General features: G+C 36.5%; 1 protein-coding gene across 4 annotated transcripts; it reads right to left on the bottom strand.

Moving 5' to 3' along the window:
- Nucleotides 1-433: 433 nt before the first annotated feature.
- thrap3a (thyroid hormone receptor associated protein 3a) lies at nt 434-19,147 on the bottom strand. Of its 4 annotated transcripts, XM_081388678.1 has the most exons (12): nt 18,878-19,097; nt 18,719-18,774; nt 12,043-12,204; nt 7,806-8,648; nt 5,605-6,300; nt 5,292-5,461; nt 4,652-4,763; nt 4,426-4,510; nt 3,537-3,724; nt 2,481-2,643; nt 2,265-2,402; nt 434-1,869 (listed from the first exon to the last, which is right to left on the bottom strand). In XM_081388678.1, exons 3-12 carry the CDS (start codon nt 12,174-12,176, stop codon nt 1,654-1,656), a joined length of 2,745 nt encoding a protein of 914 aa, XP_081244804.1. In that variant the 5' UTR covers nt 12,177-12,204; nt 18,719-18,774; nt 18,878-19,097; the 3' UTR covers nt 434-1,653. The 4 variants fall into 4 exon arrangements, with proteins under 4 accessions (XP_081244804.1, XP_081244803.1, XP_081244805.1 ...); XM_081388677.1 differs by having other exon boundaries at nt 18,719-19,147; XM_081388679.1 differs by having other exon boundaries at nt 2,265-2,399; nt 18,719-19,122.
- Nucleotides 19,148-19,381: the final 234 nt, after the last annotated feature.

The following is a 19,381-nucleotide window of genomic DNA, read 5'->3' on the forward strand; positions in this document are numbered from 1 at the left end:
TGTCTACAGCTTCAAATTCAGAATACAGGTTTGTAACTATTGTCTGCAAGTGCAAATTTCAACTTCAGATTTTTATTTTACAGGTTTTCACATTGGAGCTGTGAGTGTAAATGTTCACGTACAAGTACGAATATTTATTGTACAAATTCTCAAATTCACATCTACGTGCTCTCGAGTTTTGCTACTCTTTTACCTTCATAGTAGAGGAGATTCCCCCCTTCCATGTAAAGCGCTTTGAGTACCCAGAAAAAGCGCAATATAAATGTAACAAATTATTATTATTATTATTGTTTTATGTTGGTTTTTCTGTTCCTGAGATTCTGTTTTGTTAAGATTTGAGTTCATTTCTGAATATACTGTAGACTGCTGCACTCTGCTGCAACCAATGCTGCTGCTAGTTTCTTCTGGACACACACACAAAAAACACTCAATAGAAAATTGTTGCTTTTTTTATTCTTTCTGATTGTGAGTATATAAATGCTAGTCAAATGTATATATCAGACACAGTGCAAATCAGAACCCAGACAATTAAAATCCAATGTTGAGTATGAATGTAAATTACATACATTAGAAAACCCATTATAAAATATGCACACACATATTGTCAAAACCCTGCAACCCGAGCAATCTAGAATTTGTTAACAGTCTTCAAAACATTTTTAGGTACATGTATTTTTTTTTTTACTTTTTCTGTAGGATGTTTGTCCAGTTTTAAAGTTGACCACTTTGACTAGCAGTTGGATGAATGTAAATCATTTTTCCCCACATTTCAATCACTGGGAAATGAATGTCTACCTGCTGTTGTTTGGTCCCATAGCGAGACTGGGTCATTAAATCAAGATCTTCGTTTCTATCAGAAGACACACAAGGGTCTCAAAGAGTTTCATTTAAGCCCACAAAATGTCAATATGTACTTTTTTTTTTCTTAAGGCAAAAACATAGAACATATGCAGCTACAGTATAGTTCTATACTGGCATTCTACACTTTAGGCACTATGGCACATCTTAGGCACCTAACATTTGAACTAGTAGCCGACCTAAACAGGTAAAAACTTTTTTTTAAAGCCCAATATCAACATCTAGAAAGTAGAGTGTCCGATGACCGATATATATGGTCACCAGACGATATAAAGAGTTGTACTGTATTTGTAACATTTAATAACTATTCACACACACAGAAATTTCTTACTATCCATAGACAAAGCTGTCAGTAGAATTTGAAAATGAAAAAGTGGGGAAATAAAAACTTCCAATAATTAAGTTCATATGGTTATATTAATAGCCTCAAAATGGCCAATCAATTGTCCTAGCCTTTATATCGGTCTATGATATCACTACTTCAAACTGTGTGTTTTACGTTCGCATGTTTCAAAAGTCTTGTGCAAAAAAGGAGACAGGATTCGCAAAGGAGGCGCTTGGGCACCAATTCTTCCAGAGATGAAGGGATAGAAAATAAATGTTGGAGCAGGTGCTTTTAACAGTGTCTGTCATGATTAGATAGGAAATAGGAAAAAAAAAAAGAAAAAAAAAAAAAAACTTTTTCCTATCAAAAAGATTTGGATCCATAAGGATGCAGATATTATATCCATTCTTGACATGATGAGGGATCTCCTTGTTCTCCAAGTTCCTGTCAAAGTCTTCACTGCTCCATTCTCACTGGTCCTGCTCTACATCATCTCCTTGCTGTTCGCCCTCATCATCAGTGGCCTGGAATTTATCATGGGCCCATTTAGGGCTCGTATTATTGGTGGTTTTGGTATTTGTGGCCCTCCGGAGGATGAAACGTCCCTTTCCACGAACAATGTTACCACGACCAGACCCGCGCGTGTTCATCAGCTTTCTCTCACCTTCACCATCTCTTTCACTGTGCTGCAAAGACAGAAGAAGGGCTTACAAAAAATATGGACCTCAATTATGTAACATAAACAGTTGTAAGTGGAACTGAAAACCTTGATGGAGAGTTAGTACGTAATGAAAACATATATAATCTGTCTCCCACCTAACTGATTATTATAATTAAAAGGTTTGGAAAGATTACTCAGTTTAAGCATAATCACCTGTGTTGTGTTTGATTGTACATTGCCATAATATTACATGTACAGACCATGAATGTAACTGATAGGTTGCATGGAGCATAACCTACTGTATGTTTGTTGTTCTTGATATGCATATTGAGTTATTTTTTAGTTTAATTTTTTTTGGTTGTTCAGAAACTGCATTAGAAAGGAGATTCAGAATGTGTGTTTACAACAATCACAACATACTAGGAAGTATTTCTTGCTCTTGGGAGTGTATTCTTGATCCCAGTCTTCATTCTTTGCTGACATGTTCATCTGTGAATCACCGTTGCTGTTTCCATGGAAATGTCCTCGGTTCCAACCTCTACCGCGTATGCTAAGCTGCTAAGAAACAGCAAATGGTAACCGTAATTATTAAAGCAATAAACAAATATCTTAGTTCTTCAATAGCACTCAACTTACAAAGCCTCCTCGTGATCTTCCTCTCTCCACAGGCTCTCTGTGCTCTCTAAACCCCAGCTGGACTCTGGATAAGCCTTCTGGCTTGACCTCAGGCTCTTCTTCATGGTAAGCAGAGGAAGATGAGGAAGATGACTGAGAACGCTCCCGTTTCTTCTTGCTTTTCCTTAGGAATTAAATAACATTAGATTCAGACACTGTTGATCAATGTAAAGAGGTCTCAAAAATCGACTGGATCAGCGATAACAGCTTTTGTCGTTCATGTTCAATGTGACTTTATCAGGTCATTTTCTTGTCGACTAACCAAAAAGTCATCTTTACCTGTAGCCTACCTGGAGTCGAAGGAAATCAGGACATTTTCAAACACTTGACAACCTATATTCGACATATTCAAAATATTCAACTGACCAGAAAGACAAAAAGATGCGTTCACACTGACAGTGATGTAATAGATGAAGGTGACCAAGTTGCTTTTCTTTTGGGCACAAGTAGGTGTTCCTACTTGAATACAGTACACAACTGTATCAGGGAGTCAATCATTTGAGCTCTGCTCCCATTGGTAGTTGCTGTATCGTATTGCATCTCATATGCAAGTTCAATAGCTCAACATTCGCTCTGCCCAATGATTTCTGTCACTCATGTCGCCTCACGTCACCAACTCTCACTGAAAATGATTGACTTCTTGTTTCTGCAGATTGCTGACAGTGTGAACGCATCTTCAGGCCTTTTTGAAAGTGTTTATTAAAGGCCTACTGAGAGGTTTGACGGTTTCATCTTGTTAAATCTTTACATGACTCAACCAGATTCTTTGAATGTTTTTTGAACAAAGTAAATTTATTTCTGATATCATCACAAATTGTTTAATGGTTGATCAAAACAGCAGTTTTCAACTACATTTAGAGAAGTTATTATCACCATGACAATTTTTCACTTGAGGGGTTACAACAAGCCCAAACAGAAATATGATTGTTAGCTGTTTAAGCTGTTTTCTAGAACTGAACCTCTGTATTCACAATCACTCTGTAATGTCTATGGAGCATATTTTCTTATGCAGCTTACTTTGTTTTTTTGTGGTTCTTTGAGGCTTTCTCTGTGGATGTTTCCTTTCTTGATTCGGGAGATTGCCCCGATACTCTTTCTCCGTACTCTTCCTCTCTTTGTTCTCTCTCTCCACTCAAGTATTTCTTTCTGCGCTCAATATCCAGCCGGAGGTCCATTGAATCACTTTTAGATTTTTTACCATCGACCTGCCGTGAGGAGAAAGAGAGATGTTGTGGCCAGATGTGGGTTAGCGGCGTGACCTATTAGCTTCATGCAGCATTGTACGGGGTGGGACCAAAACGAAAAACACAGCAACAGCTGACTTCAAACAATCATGCAAATGGATGAAAGGAAGAGGCCTTTTCTAATATCATTTTATGTAGCATTTTGGCTTTCAACAGGCTTATTTTCTCAGGAATGCCAACAGGTCGCAAAATAACATTCGGATTTCCTCTCACTTGCTCGTCGAAATCAAAAGATATTCAAATAAACGAAACAAAATATATAGGACCACATCAGAAATACTTTCATTGGTGCTCATGAAAGTATGTTGTTTTTACTTTGCCTAAACACCTCACTTGTTCTTTGCAGGCTTTGAAGAAGAATACTTACTATGACTTTTGTTTAGAGTCCTTTGAATGGATTTGACATGGGAACAACTGGTCACTTCCATTTCTGACCTCTGATTTCTTGCCTCAACTGCCTTAGGAAGGCTTGTATAAGGGAAGGCATTTACAACACAACAACCTGAATGCACCTCTTTTTGCATCTCACTTTTTGGACTTTATGCCTCTCTCATCAGAAACAAGAGTTTTTAGAGAGAGAAGGAAGCCTAAGAATGCTTTGGCCACATCACTTGCGCAGCATTCTTTTCCAAAATACGTCATATTTCAAAATTTTTGGTCACCTTGAAGCTGTTTTCCATGGTGCTTTTCATCTCATCAAACAGAAGAGAGTGCCTCTTAAAAGCACTGGGAGAAACATCAATTCTCCTGTGAAAAAAGAGGTGAAGAGAGGAATTTTGATATATGCTGATCCTCCTTTCTTATAGTCTTAGAAATTGTCAAAACAAATAAATTGCTCATACGTGCATGAGAAACCAGCGTGGGAATTTGTCCCTGAATTTTTTATACCTGTGTATCTCTGGACTCTTTCTCTGCTTAATGAGTTCTTTCTCAGCAGCTCTTCTCTGGTACATGGCAAAGCGGTCATTTAGGGTCAATCCAGAAGAAGGAAAATATTGAGCTGAGGGCAGAAAAATTCATATTTTTTCATTAAATAAATAAAGTATTAAAAAAAATACTAAAAAGACTTAGGGGAGTGTAAACACAAGACTGTTTTCAACTAAAAATGGAAAACTTTTTGGCCGTTCATTTACACGCCAACAGTGTTTGGGGGCCTGAAAATGCAAACTTTTAAAAACGAGTTTTAAAGTGCAATTTTTTGAAAATTATACCGTCATCATATCCGTGTAAACTACAAAAACGCAACTTTGTGATAAAACTGACATAATGCACATACGTATTATGCGTTCAATCAAAACACGTTCAACAAAAACAACAATGGCGTACCCATTATGTATATGTATATTTGTCCCATTATGAATTACAAATATATATATATATATATAAATATTTAAAAAACAAGCCTGCAGTAATTTAATGATGGTGTATCATTTTGTAATTTTACAGAGGGGTGATGCAACAATACAAATACTATGGCCATAAAAACTCTCACAACCTTATCTGTACAAGACAGAGAGGTTTCAGTCACCTTTAATGTGATGGACAATTGAAACTATGTGTTGGGCAAACAGCTCAGATGGACTTCTGGGTGACTGCTGAGCCTGAAGATGCTGAAGGACAGCTTGAAACTCCCAATCCTTTTCATCAAGATGCATAAACTCCAGAAGATGCCTTCTTTCATTGGTCAAAACAGATGTTCTGTCAAATAGAACAATGGTGACAAAAGACAAAAAGAAATGTGGTAGTCAGAAGCAGTCATATGCACAACAATGCAATGTTTTGTGAAGATGCAATCAGAAGCAAAAGGTAATTTCTGAGATCTTGGAGGGAAAATCATTTACCTAGCAAGGTCATCACTGAGAGAATTCATCCTCACACTGAATTCACTTCCTCTTTTCACGGAAGCTCTTGGTGGGGATTCCTCGTTCATAACCACAAACATCTCTTGCTCGCGGTTCTCAGAACTCCTCCTGGGCAGCAGTGTGGGTTTCTCTTTTCGTTTCACATTTGAGAGCTTTTCAGGGGAGGGATCCTTGAGCATGCCACTCAGCTGGTCTCTCTTAGAGAGAGCAGCTAGGATTTTCGCTGCTCTTTCCTGTTTATGGCAGAGCAGGAGAGCCTCCAGCTCATCATCCCATGGCATGTCCTGCATCCTTCTGATTCGCTTCTCAAACATTTCACGAGCGGACAGCGTGACTTTGCTTTTGGAGGGACTGCTTTCCATATCCCTCACTCTATCAGAGATCTCCCCTTCTTCTTCATCGTCCTCATCATCCTCGCACAGAAATGTTGGGCCCTTTCGTGGACCCATTTTAGGGGTGCTTATGGATAACTTTTTACCATCACCACTCTTTGCAGATTTGCATTTCTCCTTCTCTCCTGCGTTGTCATGATCTACAGTGCGAGACAACTCAATGCCCTTTTCAAAGATTCCTCCATTTTCTTTGTCACATACTAATTCTCTGTTACTTTTCCCAATGTGTGTGTTGTTCTCACATTCAGGGGCCTGTTTTTTAAACTTTTGCTCCTCCAGGAATCTGGTAAATGAGAGAAAGAGATTTACAGTTCATTATTATTTACAATAATGTGCTCAGATGCATCAGTTGTCATTTTGACGTGACCGAGGACTGCTGCTTCATGTCAAACTGACAGAACTATGCATAAACTGTAATGGATTTGGTTAATTTTACCGTGTACAAATGAATGGCTTCCAGTCTATAACAGGTAAACAAGTGTGTGTGCAGCTGGGAATATATCACTTCTTCCATTTGCAAAGTGCAAATATAAACCTTTTAGACCTTTTTAGCACATCTAAATTACAGACTGTGAGCTGACATTTGTAAACAAGGCATATCTAGCTCTTCATGTTTGGCTCTTTCTTCCAACCGCTCTTTTGATGCATTTGAAGGTCAGATTGCAAACCAAATGTGCAATCTTACTTTGTGTCTGGCACGCACACAGGATTTATTGTGTTACTTCCACTCTTATAACTGACTAAAATAAAGGTAAAAAAGAAAAAGAAAATAAAGCAATATTCAAATGCATATAGTCCATCAAATATATAAACATCTGTCATCAATATAGCTTCAAAGGCTTGAGAACAATACCCAGCCCTAGGAAAAACAAGTTAAATAATATAGATTATTGGTCAAAAGTTTGGAATGATTAAGATTTATTAATGTTTTTGAAAGAAAAGACTTCTTTTCTTATTAAAGAAGTCAAGGCTGCATTTATTTGATCAAAAATACAATAAAAACAGTAATATTGTGAAATATTATAAGAATTTAAAATAACTATTTTCTTATTATATATTTTAAAATGTAATTTATTCCTGTGATGGCAAAAATGAATTTCCAGCAGCCATTAATCCAGTCTTCAGTGTTACATGATCCATCAGATGGATCATGCTGATTTGGTGCTCAATTATATCAATTATTAATAATGTTTCTTATTATTATCAATGTTGGAAACAGTTTTTGCTGCTTAATATTTTTGTGGAAACTGTGATACATTTTTTTTCAGGATTATTTGATGAATTGAAAGTTCAAAGGATTAGCATTTATTTGAAAATATAAATCTTTCATAATAAGACATTATGAATTTCTTTACTGTCACTTTTGATGAATTTAATGTCCTTGCTGAATAAAAGTATATTTTTAATCTTACTTACCCAAAACTTTTGAATGTTAGTATATCATGGTTTCCACAAAAATATTAAGCAGTAACAATGTTTTCTTGAGCACCAAATCAGCATATTATTATGATTGTGATATAATACTTCAGCTTTACTATAACAAGAATAAATAAATTACATTTTAAATATATTCAAATAGAAAAAAAAGTTATTTTAAATTGTAATAATATTTCACGATATTACTGTTTTTATTGTATTTCTTTCTCAAATAAATAGAGCCTTGGTGAGCATAAGAGAATCTTTTCAAAAACATAAAAAATGTATTACTCCAAACTTTTGACCAGTAGTGTAAAAATGGATAAATGAACAACATTTAAAAAAAATGTGTTAAAAGTTATCCGTACTTACTTCAAAAATGCAGCGGAGATAGCAATTCTATCATCTGTCTGTTGGTCAATATTTGTAAAGAGCCCAAAACCTTTGAAAACTGGGCTAAGGCTTTTCTTTATGGGGCTGTTGTTTGAAGGTGCAGTTGCAACTTTCTGCCAGGTGGTGGCACCATTATTTGGAGCATTTGAACTCTTATGAGCAGGACTTGTTTCGTTGGTTGCGGAGTCAATCGGTTTGTCATTAGTGACAGAGGAGCAAACCTGCAGACTTGTCCTTTTAGGACTAGCGTCATGGCTTGTCAAAACCTGAGAGTTCTCCAAAGTCCTGTCTCCATCAGCATTCTCTTCAACCGAAGAAGAGCCTCCCACCTGCTCTGCCAGAGCCCCATCTCCACCTCCTCGAGTTTCTTCTGGCACTGAGACTCCCTCTCTTATATCTTTGCAAGTGTGTTTGGCAGACTCAGACCCGGAGGAGGAAGAGTGGTGCGACTGTGGCGATCTCCCTGAGGATGACCTGTCAGAGCGGCGGGAATGGCTGCGGGGCTGCGGGCTGCTCGACTGCTTCTTGGGAGAGCGTGAACGGCCCCTCTTGGGGCTGTTGGGGTAGTACTGCTTCTGTTGCTGCTGAGGGTACTGCCGGAAGTTTTGCCAGTTTTTGTGATGGTAGTTGTTATATCCACCCCTTGCACCACGCTGAAAGCGCCCGCGGAAAAAGCCTTGACCTCTGCCCCGGAAATAATATGGCCTCCGGAAGCCTCTGTGGTTTCCCCGAAACTCCCGTTGGTTCTGGTACTCCCGTGTGTGGTTCCGTTCACGGTTGTGGGGCGGGGAATGGGATCTTGATCGAGAGCGAGACCTAGAGCTTGAAGACAACAAGAGGAAGGATTGAGCCAACAAAAATCCTTGGGATTTAGAAAATGACACAAAGAGACATTACATTATATGCAATTATTTTCCAAAAATAAAATTATTTTAAATACAATTTTACATAGATTTTTTCCAAACAACTAGAGGTCATGGTGATCATGGGATTTAAAACTCCAAAGAGGACAAAAAGCACTATAAAATCTACATAAAAGTAGTCCATACAACTTTTGGAGCTTTACACCTCTGGGTGGGGAACAACAGACCAAAGATTATTCACTAGTACTCTTCACCTCCGCTGCGGATCTTAAATCAAATGTTATTCAAATGTAATTTGGTTATGATGTCAAGAGATTTGGCTATGAGACACTTGAGAATGCATAAAGTTTGATGTTATTAATGTTCATAATTCAAACTAACACAAAATAATGACTTTAAAGGGTCTAAAGCTAAAATGACAATCAATAGAGACATACAATGAAAACTGTATCAACTTTCATTTGTGTAACAGTATGTCAAAGAATTATTTCAGGTAACAAACACAGCTGATATTAAAATTGAAAGCTCTTGGTGCAAAATCAACTGTAGCCATACGGTGGCCCTGTTGTTCTATTCATTAACAGATCTAAGTAGTTCTGGTCTCTTTGTAAGCCAGTCCCTTTTAGCACGTCTTAAAATATCCCAAACACTGATAATCAACTAAACAACTTGCACATGCAAGTACTTCATACTGTGCATTGCACTCTATTCTATAGAATTTTGAATATAATCTCATTGGAAGATGAACAGACACTGAAACATTTCTGTATAAGAATATCAAATCGTAGAAGTCATGCAATTATGTCTAGCATTGCATTAAAACCTGCCATTCTATTGCAGTGGAATTTTTTCATCATTTGGAAAGTGAAACAAAGCCTCGCATATTATCCAAGTAAAGCACCCCTCCAACCAATTTACAATCCAATAAACATAATGACAGTAACACTAACCTACTTTTATCAACCGTTTCGGCTGGTTTTCTACTCACCCTTTGCGTTTTTTCATTGGAATACAGAGTAAGAAGGTAGTGCACAGAGCAACATGATACTCTCACAGTGAGCAAGAGGGACTTTGCATCTCCTCTAGTGAGCGCGGATGGAAAGAGTCAGTCACATGGGTCATATGGGAAAGATTTCTACTCTCTTTCTACAGAGCAAAGAGGAGGTTCTCAGCCTGCCAGTTACAACACATTAGCTTTGCACAGACAGTAGACTCTAACTGAAGGCAGCAATTAACAGCTCCCTCATTTGAAAAGCTATTCGTTAACTGAAGTTAAAATTAAAATTCTGTAATTATTTAGTCACTTGCTGTTTCAAACCCATATCTTTTTCTTTCTTCTGGGAAACACACAAGCAGACATTTGAATTGTACTGGTTGCACTTTCCCCTGTTATTATAATGAATGGAGTCTCAGGCATTTATTCTTCAAAAAGGGCACAAATGCAGCACAAAAGTGGTCCAAATGAATCGTATGCACTGAACGGCAAAACTTCTGAAGTCATACGATAGCTTTGTGTGAGAAACAAACCAAATCTAAGCCATTATTATTATCTCCTATAGCTTTCCTTGATGTTCATGAGAGAAGAGGATACATTTGAATTGTGACTATGTCTGAATCGAAATTTCAAATCAGATCTTTTCAGTGAGTTGGTGGAAACAGTTCTCAAAACTGGTCTGAATGATTCATTAATGAATCAGACTGATCCAGACCTCATGTCAACTCACTGACTCAATGATCCGGTCACAACAGGCAACAAGATTCTCACTGAAATTTCAGTCTGTTAATCACACAAAGATATTATATGACTTAAAATATAGTGCAAAATTCATATTGATGACTTTTGTTGTGATTTTAAATCTTGAAACCTTTAGTCTCCACTTGTAAAATCACATGTGGGTGAGTAATTGATGATTTTTTTTTTACATTTATATTTATTAATGGAATTTTACTTCTTGACACCCATGCCCCATGAGTTTTATTTGGACAGTTTGACTTCATTCAGAAACATGCAGCAATGTTTCATTGCATGACATATGTGTGTCAAGGTTTTTCCAGCTGTGGCATCTCTGCTTTGAAATTGGTCAGCAATGAGAGCCCAGGCTCGCAAGATTTCCCTTGCAAATAAGGGACATCAGATTTAGCAAATTTGCATGAAAAATCAACAATGTACTTCTCTCCGACTCAGCTCAAAGTACACTGTCAACCACACAGGAAAAAGGATCCATGCTTATGGGGGAAAAAAATTATGCATCCTCAATAAATGTAAAACAAAAAAAACAGAGTAACATCCATTTTTGTCTAAAACGGTGCCGTTTTTGGCAGGAACAGTTTACATTTGGCTACCTAAGAGCCTCTACTGTGCTGTAAGCGCAAAACCAGCAGTCCTAAAAGAATGTGCAGGGAAGTACAATTTTAGCATGAGAAATAAGTGCGGTGAGCCTTTCCAAAGCCACAGCCCTTCCCAAATATCAGACTTGATGCAATGCTGATGAATACATGGAGAGTAAAATCACAGTGACTGTGCAGCCCCTTTTCAACAAGAGAGGAAGCCAGAGTAAAGGCATTATAAAATACAGGGTACTTTTATTTATGTACAGAGGTGTACCTTACATAACTTTGGCCTGGCAGCTGCGGCTAGATGGATGACACTGGCACTGAAATACTGATTTTAATTTAAAATGAGTCATGGATGGGAAACTGAGCATGAGTCACATGGTGTGTGTTTACAATAAAGTTCCATTTTGTGTTTACGTACAAAGTGAGAAGTTAACAGTTTTCCAACCAACTCAATCCTTAAGCACATCTGTCAGTAAGCCTTATTGTTATTAGATTTGTGCATTGTAGTACAGTCAGAATGAGTAGTTAAAGTTCACTGTTCATCAAGCACAAGATTAATAGCAGACCAAGACGGATTCTGAAGCCACATTTTCTGCGTTCATTCACGTAGAATTGTGTACTGATTCCATCTGGGCCTGACTGCAAGACAGAAAAGGGGGCTAAATGACTCAATAGTCAGTAAAATGGAAATGATTACAGCTGATTAGTTTTTAAGTGATAATTTCATCAGTTTTTCCTCTTATTAATATTACAAAATGTCCCTTCTTTCCTATTCATTCTGTTATGTACTAAAATACACAATACGTCACTGAAAGTGATGAATGAAACTGAAAACTGAAAAATCGGACTCAAAACTGAAATCAAAAATCGAAACCAACTCCCCTTCATCCCACATACCAGCTTTGTACTGTGCAGTAAAGTGTGACTGTCTTATTTTTAATTGACAGTATATTTTGCATGCCATAGTAATGAACAAAGCCAGTAGATGCTATTTAATTATCATAATGGACACTTACCCATATCTGCGCTTTCTCGATCTAGATCTGGAGCTGGAGCGGGAGCGGGAGCGGGAGCGGGAATAAGAATGGGATCTTGATCTGGAGGCCGATCTAGAGCGAGACCTGGACTCTGATTTTTGTGTCTTAGACATTGTCGTTTGTGGTCTCTCTCATATATGCCTGTAACAAAACGAAAAGCATTCAGATCAGCAAATTACTAAAAAAGAAGTTACTAATCATTAAGTAATGAAAACAACTCATATAAAGCTGTTTTATATTTTTTAAATCAATTATTATTTCAGCAAAATAGCTAGGAAAAAAAATATTTATAGAGTGTTACAAGGGCTGAACTTTAAAAACATTTTGTACTGTAAATCCCCACTCTCCAGGACATTTGGCTTGGCAGTATTAAAGTTTCCATATCTCTAAATCACAGTTTGTCAGGCTAAAACACTAAAGGTTTGTTTAAAGGCACAGCAGGAATTAATTGAGAAATAAGTAGCAAACATCATTCTACAGGCCTGTTCTTAAAGGGATAGTTCACCCAAAAATGAAAATTAGCCCATCATTTACTCAAACTGAAGCCATCTTAGGTGTATATGACATTCTTCTTTCAGACAAATACAATCTGAGTTATTTAAAAAAATGTCCTGGCTCTTCCAAGCTTTATAATGGGAGTCACTGGGTATACTTTTTTGGAAGCCCATCAAAGCACATCCATCCATGATAAAAGTGCTAGAAACGGCTCTGGCGGGTTAAAGGTCTTCTGAAGTGAAGCGATGCGTTTGTGTAAGAAAAATATCCATATTTAAAACTTTATCGACTAAAATAACTAGCTTCCGGCAGACGGCCATAATTCTGACAAGCACTGTATATATTATCTTAATGTTTTCTGACCAGAAAAATTTATTTCATTACATAATTTTCATAATTTCATTACATCGTACAAAAGAATCAGTCTAGCAAATAAGATGAACAACAATTTCACATCGAAACTTCTGTTTTATACTGACTTTAAGTACACAGTCTTGTACCTTTGTCTTTTATGGGTTTCAAATACTTTTTCGCTTCAAATCAATGTTTGTAATATTGTAATTCACCTTGTAGCTGGCTGGTTTGGTTCATGGCTTAAAACTCCTCTTAAACAAATACTTTTTAAAAATACATATGGGAAAATGGGAAAACTTCCGAAATCAAGACCTTTGTAAAACTGGACAGGCACTATTGCACTTGATTAGGAAGTATCAGAGTGCTGAAGGCCTCCTTCCCTTACCTCTGTACAGATAAAACGTTGTCAAAATAATTTGGGTTCGCATGGACACGCGGAAGCGATAGGCTACAATTTTTTCTATATTAGGAATTTTTAAGGCCAGACAGATTTGTTGAGGTCAATTTGTAGAGAAAGACTACACGCCTGCGCACATATATATTCAAATGCGCATAGCCTACCTATAGACTAAACACGTAATACACATGTGCACACAGTCGGCGTTTTCACATATTTGCATTTTTGAAGCTGGCGTGGCGATAACTTTTATTTTGTTCAAAATTATTCAACGCCTGCACCTTGGAAACTATTTCAAGGTTTGCGTTCTCGAGCCACCAGGCACTGTTGTCGAACGGTGTCGTGTAAGCGGCCCCTAAGTTAATAACTAATGATCTTTGCAACGGAAGGGAATCAATCAGCTAACTTTAGCTGGACAATAACATTATTCTAGAGCTACTGTAAAGCCAAAACAATCTGTTAATTTAATTTCCTATTACCACTGTAAAGCTGCTTTGAAACAATCTATATTGTTAAAAGCACTATAAAAATTAAGGTCACTTGACTTGACTGAATGTCACAATTGACCAATAAGAATCAAGTATTTTAGAGCGCAATTTCAGATTTGATTCATCTGATATTCTTCAAGCCCAAGAGATTTAAATACACACCTTGTGTGCTAAGTCTACTGACGTGGACAAAAGGGAGGAAGCGGTAAAGGTTTGGCAGGACAGATGTAAAGTGACGCCACATTAGCATGAAGGCGAGAGTGATTTACTGGCTCTTTAATGTTATCCCCAATGTATTTAAAGAGGTGTTGAAAGGTGATTCTGTCTATTGTCCATCATGAGTACCCTCCACAAATGCCCTCAACTGGTTAGCTGAACTCACACTTTGATTTTTACCATAGGGAACACTGGTGATCAAAGAGAGACATCACTGTGGCTCAAAATAGACTTGCACCAGAGATAAAGAGAGAGCTTTTGAGTTGACTGTGATGGATGTAAATATCCATATCATAAGCTGGATCTTGACTGCTTGTCATCATACCTGTCATGACCTTAATCATGGATGCACAAATGCACATAATAACAGATCTGTGTTGGAACAACAACAATAAAAGAAGGAACTGTATGAATGTTAAAAGGTAGTACTAATTAAAGTTACTAAATAGATTCAAATCCAGAGTCTAGTCTAAACTGATTTGCCAACTTTGCACTTATAACTAAGTACGACACCATTAACTATTTGTTTACTGTGTCATGTGGCACAGAAAGCGCAAATGACGCATTGCAAACAAATACAAACCTTTATTTAACCAGGAAAGAAGACTTAAATAGTTGTCACTTAACTGATTCATAAGGACTGTTGACATAAGGATTTCAAACATACCATATGCATAAAAAAGTTCAGTTAACACCAAGAACGATAACTAATGATAATAACTATATTAGCATCCACAGCAATGGGCAATACGATAACATTCAGTTTCAAGCTCTTTAAAACCCGGCTGGACTTTAGTGATGGAAAAAAAAATCACTATAAAAGTGATTCCAACAATATCGTTTTCTTTGTGTTGTTATTGGTAAGGTTGTGGTGTGGATTGCACAATTCTTTTAGAGTTAGAGTGATTTTTAAAACTTTATGGTAGCCTAGTAATTATTATAGTTATCGTTCTTGGTGTGAATGGCCCTTTTGCATTGCATGACATCCTAGGCTTTCTCTTGGCTCTGCTAGTAAATAAACAAGCCTCAAGATTAACTGGTATTTTTCTGGTAATCCTATGTATGACGTGACGTGCAATTTATCCCGGCACTCCCAAAAAGTTATCTGTGAGCGTTTCCTTTTTGAGGCTCATCAGAAATAGCTTTGCGCACAGGAAATTGCAGACTGAATGGTTAAGCTACAATTCAATGTGGTATCTTTGTGCATATCATGCTAGTCTGAATAGATCTGTGCTGCTTTTTTAGTAAACACAGACCGAAATTAACCTAAAGCCTTTTGTATTATTCCTTTTGACTGCTTGTTGGTTTTGGCCAGCAGTCCATAATTTCCTGCAGCCTCCAGACATCCAGGCATTTGGCTTACTGTGCAAAGTTTCTAAACTACTTTACTTCTGTATTGAAGAACTATGAGAACATACTCCAAAGTTTAACCATTAAATGAATGTCAAAAGTATTTATATAGCTACATTCCAGTTAAAAGTTTGGAATAAATAAGAATTTTTAAATGTTTTTGAAAGTCTTTTATGCTCACCAAGGCTGTATTTATTTGATCAAAAATACAGTAAAAACAGTAATGTTGTGAAATATTATTACAATTTAAAATAACTTTTCTATTTCAATACATTTTAAAATGTAATTTATTCCTGTGATGACAAAGCTGAATTTTCAGCATCATTACTCCAGGCTTTAGTGTCACATGATCCTTCAGAAATCATTCTGATATGGTGTTAAATTTTTATCAGTTATTATTATAATTTGTTTTTTATTAACAATGTTGAAAACAGATTTTGCTGCTTAATGTTTTTGTATGAATAGGATTCTTTGATGAATAGAAAGTTCAACAGAACAGCATTTGTTTGAAATACAAATCTTCCATAATAAGACATTATGAAAATGTCTTTACTGTCATTTTTTCCCAGTTTAAATCAAAGTATTATTTTTTTTAAATCTTGCTAACTCCAAACTTTTGAATGGTAGTGTATCACGGTTTCTACAAAAATATTAGGCAGCAAAAAAACTAACAAAAAAAAGCCATTGATAATATCAACATTGATAATAAAAATAAATATTTCTTGATGTTACACTGAAGACTGGAGTAATGGCTACCAAAAAATCAGCTTTGCCATCACATGAATAAAACACATTTTAAAATATATTCAAATAGAAAACAATTATTAATTATTTCACAATATTACTGCTTTTACTGTATTTTTAAACAAATAAATGCACCCTTGGTGAGCATAAGAGACTTCTTTTAAAAAACATGGGGGGGGGGGACCTCAAACTTTTGACCAGTTATGTATCATGTCAACTAATACATTCGGTGTTCAAGAACCTAACAACAACAGTTTTGCATTCTTAGCACCTGTCTTTAGAGATTAGTAAAGTTAGTTTCAGAGGCTTAAAATAGAGATCACAAGAAAATAACATGTCACCTGACACTTTCTGTAAACATTATGCTTCCCTTCTGCAAATGGGGTCTGTTGACTCATGAGGGTGGAGGAGTCAGGTCATGACACATTTATGATAATGGAGGAGGCATCTTCACAGGGTTTAAGAAAGTCTGAGGGATTCATTTTAAAGCATAGTATCATAGAGCAGCTGTCCCGTAATCCTCATTTTAGCTGATCCTCAATTTTCCTGAGAGGACCTACGTGTCTAATTGTCTATATGGGAGTAGAGTGTGCTCCAGCCTAATCAAAAGGATTTGATAGCTAAAAATGTTTGTGTCAAACATCTCTGGTGGTCATACCCTTGTGCTGTCATTACAACCACATACATGCACACACATCAGTGACAGCTGCATTTGGACCTTTTCACCTGTTCAATTGAGGGGGGAAAGTGTATTTAAACAATGGTGCAAGTTGTGCAACCCAACACGACCGCAATATGTTCCCAACACTCAATCAGCCGCTTTATCAGTGAGACCACAGATGCGACACCAACAGCACCAAAATCCCATTTGTTATCTGCATTACCCTATGAAGCAAAAGAGCCATTTCAACATTCTTCCAGAGACTCCACCTATGTGTGAAAACCTCTTTGAAGTTTAAAGATGCATGGCTTTTGGAGCCTACAGCTTCTGAGGTAAACATTTGATTGATTGGGGAGTTTCGAATCAATCTCTTCAGCGACTCTATTAATAAATGAAATACGGGTCTGTTGCGAGACATCATATGAACTTTAGAGATTTATGCAAGCTTTATACTTTTTGATTGCAATGAGTTGCAGCTTCACAAAGCTTAAAGGGATAGTTGCTCCAAAAATGAAAACCCTGTCATTATTTACTCACTGTCATAATGTCTGCATGATTTTCATTTTTCTGTAGATTCACTGTTTTTCCTACAAAGAAAGCAATCTAGAGGCTGTCAAGCTTCAAAAAGCCAAAACAGCACCATAAAAGTCTCTTAACAATTTCAACTCTCTCTCTTTTATGTTTTCTAAAGTCAAATGATAGCTTTGTGTCAGGAATGACTTTTAGTTGTAAAAAGTCATCTCACCATTCACTGAACAGAAATGAGTAGCGTGAACAAAACCTTTTAATTTCATTCAAAGAAGATATGAATGTATGTGATGTGAATATTACAGTATATACATGTATAAGATAAATAGATATATCGATAGATCGATAGATTAAAGTTGTTTTAGTTTTTTATTAATGATGAGCCTTTAACACATGGGGTCAAATACTGGGCCCTCGTTTTGTGATGACTTGTGTCTCATCTTTCTGTCATCACTGCATCTGTTGATTTCACAAGGGAACTCATCAGTTGAAGGTCTTCTCTATTTTAGTCTTATGAGAATTACGTAAACTATCTAATGTAGAATCAGGTCTAACACAGATATTATTGTAGTAGGTTTGACAAATTATATATATATTTTTAAAACTGACTGACCAAACTTTCTAAATGAAACAGTGAGCTACTGAAAAGGCAAGAGCATGCTTCACGCAGCCAAATGTAATTGGATAGTCTTACACAATGTACAAATCCAAACACAAGTTGTGCTTGAATAGATTTTAGATTAGTCAAAGAAATGTGTAACACATGGTATGACACTACAATGTAAGATCTGATTTATCACGCACCGTATCACACACCAATCACTCATTCATTTAAAACAAACCCATTTCCCCTTGAACACTTTCCCAAATAATGGATGAAGGATGATAAACATAAACTGTCTAAGCATTTCTATAATGACACACACTCAAAACAATTGTGCAGTAGAAGATGAACAGTTAAATAATTGAATCCATGAACAAGAGAAAAAGAAGAGATGCAATACTGACAAAGTAATGCAGCTGATTGTAAACTGATGGTTTCAATTTGTATTCCAAATATTCAGAACATAATGTGTGGAACTATTTTTTTTATTTCTTTAAATATTTACATCATTCATGATTTGCCTGTTTATATTTTTGAATAGGATTTTATAATAAATAATATAACTGTGATGCAACACTAGCTATTATCAAACTGTTTTCGTTTACAAAAGTTTACCATGATAATCTTTTACATTTTACTAGAGATTTTTACAACAATAAAACTGTGGTAACTTGGCATAAGTAACCACTGTCATCAAACATGAATTAAACAATATGACAGACACTGCCTGAAAGGTCTTACATGTTGAAGAAGCTACCAGGGTAAATTTAGTCGTCCACGGTTCTTTTCTATTCTAAAGTTTCTTTAAAAACACTTACCTATAGTTCGATTTAGTCCAGGATGGGTAACGTTAGTCCAAGATGGGAAGATTCGGCTAATGTCAAATGTTACAGGTCAGTGAAACGGTTTCAATTTCGTTTTGAGGAAAAAAAAAATTGTTGTGCGCAAAGTAACTAACTATTTAAAATCATCCTCACATCAAAGACGTCAATATCCAGTTCGCGTCATCTGAAGTATTCGCATTCAAAACGTTGTAACTCGTATATTACAAACAAACGTTATGATTATATTTTAATTCCAAGTGACAAACGTGTCATTTTAAGTCGTAACCAAACTCGTCACAAGTGAATACGGTAAACTATTGAAGTCAAATGATGTAAAGCAGCTTTATGTGCTCAGTCACAGTCCGGGAGGTGTGTGTGCGATGCAGCGTGGATTCTACAGGCTGCGCGAGTCAAATTTCTCTCATGCATTCTCCTGTCAATCAAATTAGGGCTGACAGCTAGCCACACCCCTAGATGAGTTAAAGGAACAGGCGCGCTTTTTCAGATGTAAACAATATCTTTTTGTTATTGTTAACCTTATTTTAACACACACACACACACACACACACACACACACACACACCAGCTTCATAATTACCTTTGGAATATATTAACTGAATATGAATGAACAAAATATGAAAGTCTCTTCAAGTTATC

The sequence above is a fragment of the Scardinius erythrophthalmus genome (assembly GCF_964197995.2).
Source record: "Scardinius erythrophthalmus genome assembly, chromosome: 16".
Classification (NCBI taxonomy): Eukaryota; Metazoa; Chordata; class Actinopteri; order Cypriniformes; family Leuciscidae; genus Scardinius; species Scardinius erythrophthalmus.

Bases quoted from the DNA above. Each gene is read 5' to 3' on its own strand.
- thrap3a (XM_081388677.1), bottom strand. From the start codon at position 12,176: ATGTCTAAGACACAAAAATCAGAGTCCAGGTCTCGCTCTAGATCGGCC. The intron at 4,764-5,291 runs GTGACTGAAACC...TTCTGCCCTCAG, and splicing joins AATTGTCCATCACATTAAAG to CTCAATATTTTCCTTCTTCT. The intron at 1,870-2,264 runs GTATGTTGTGAT...CTGTCTTTGCAG, and splicing joins AGAGCAAGAAATACTTCCTA to CACAGTGAAAGAGATGGTGA.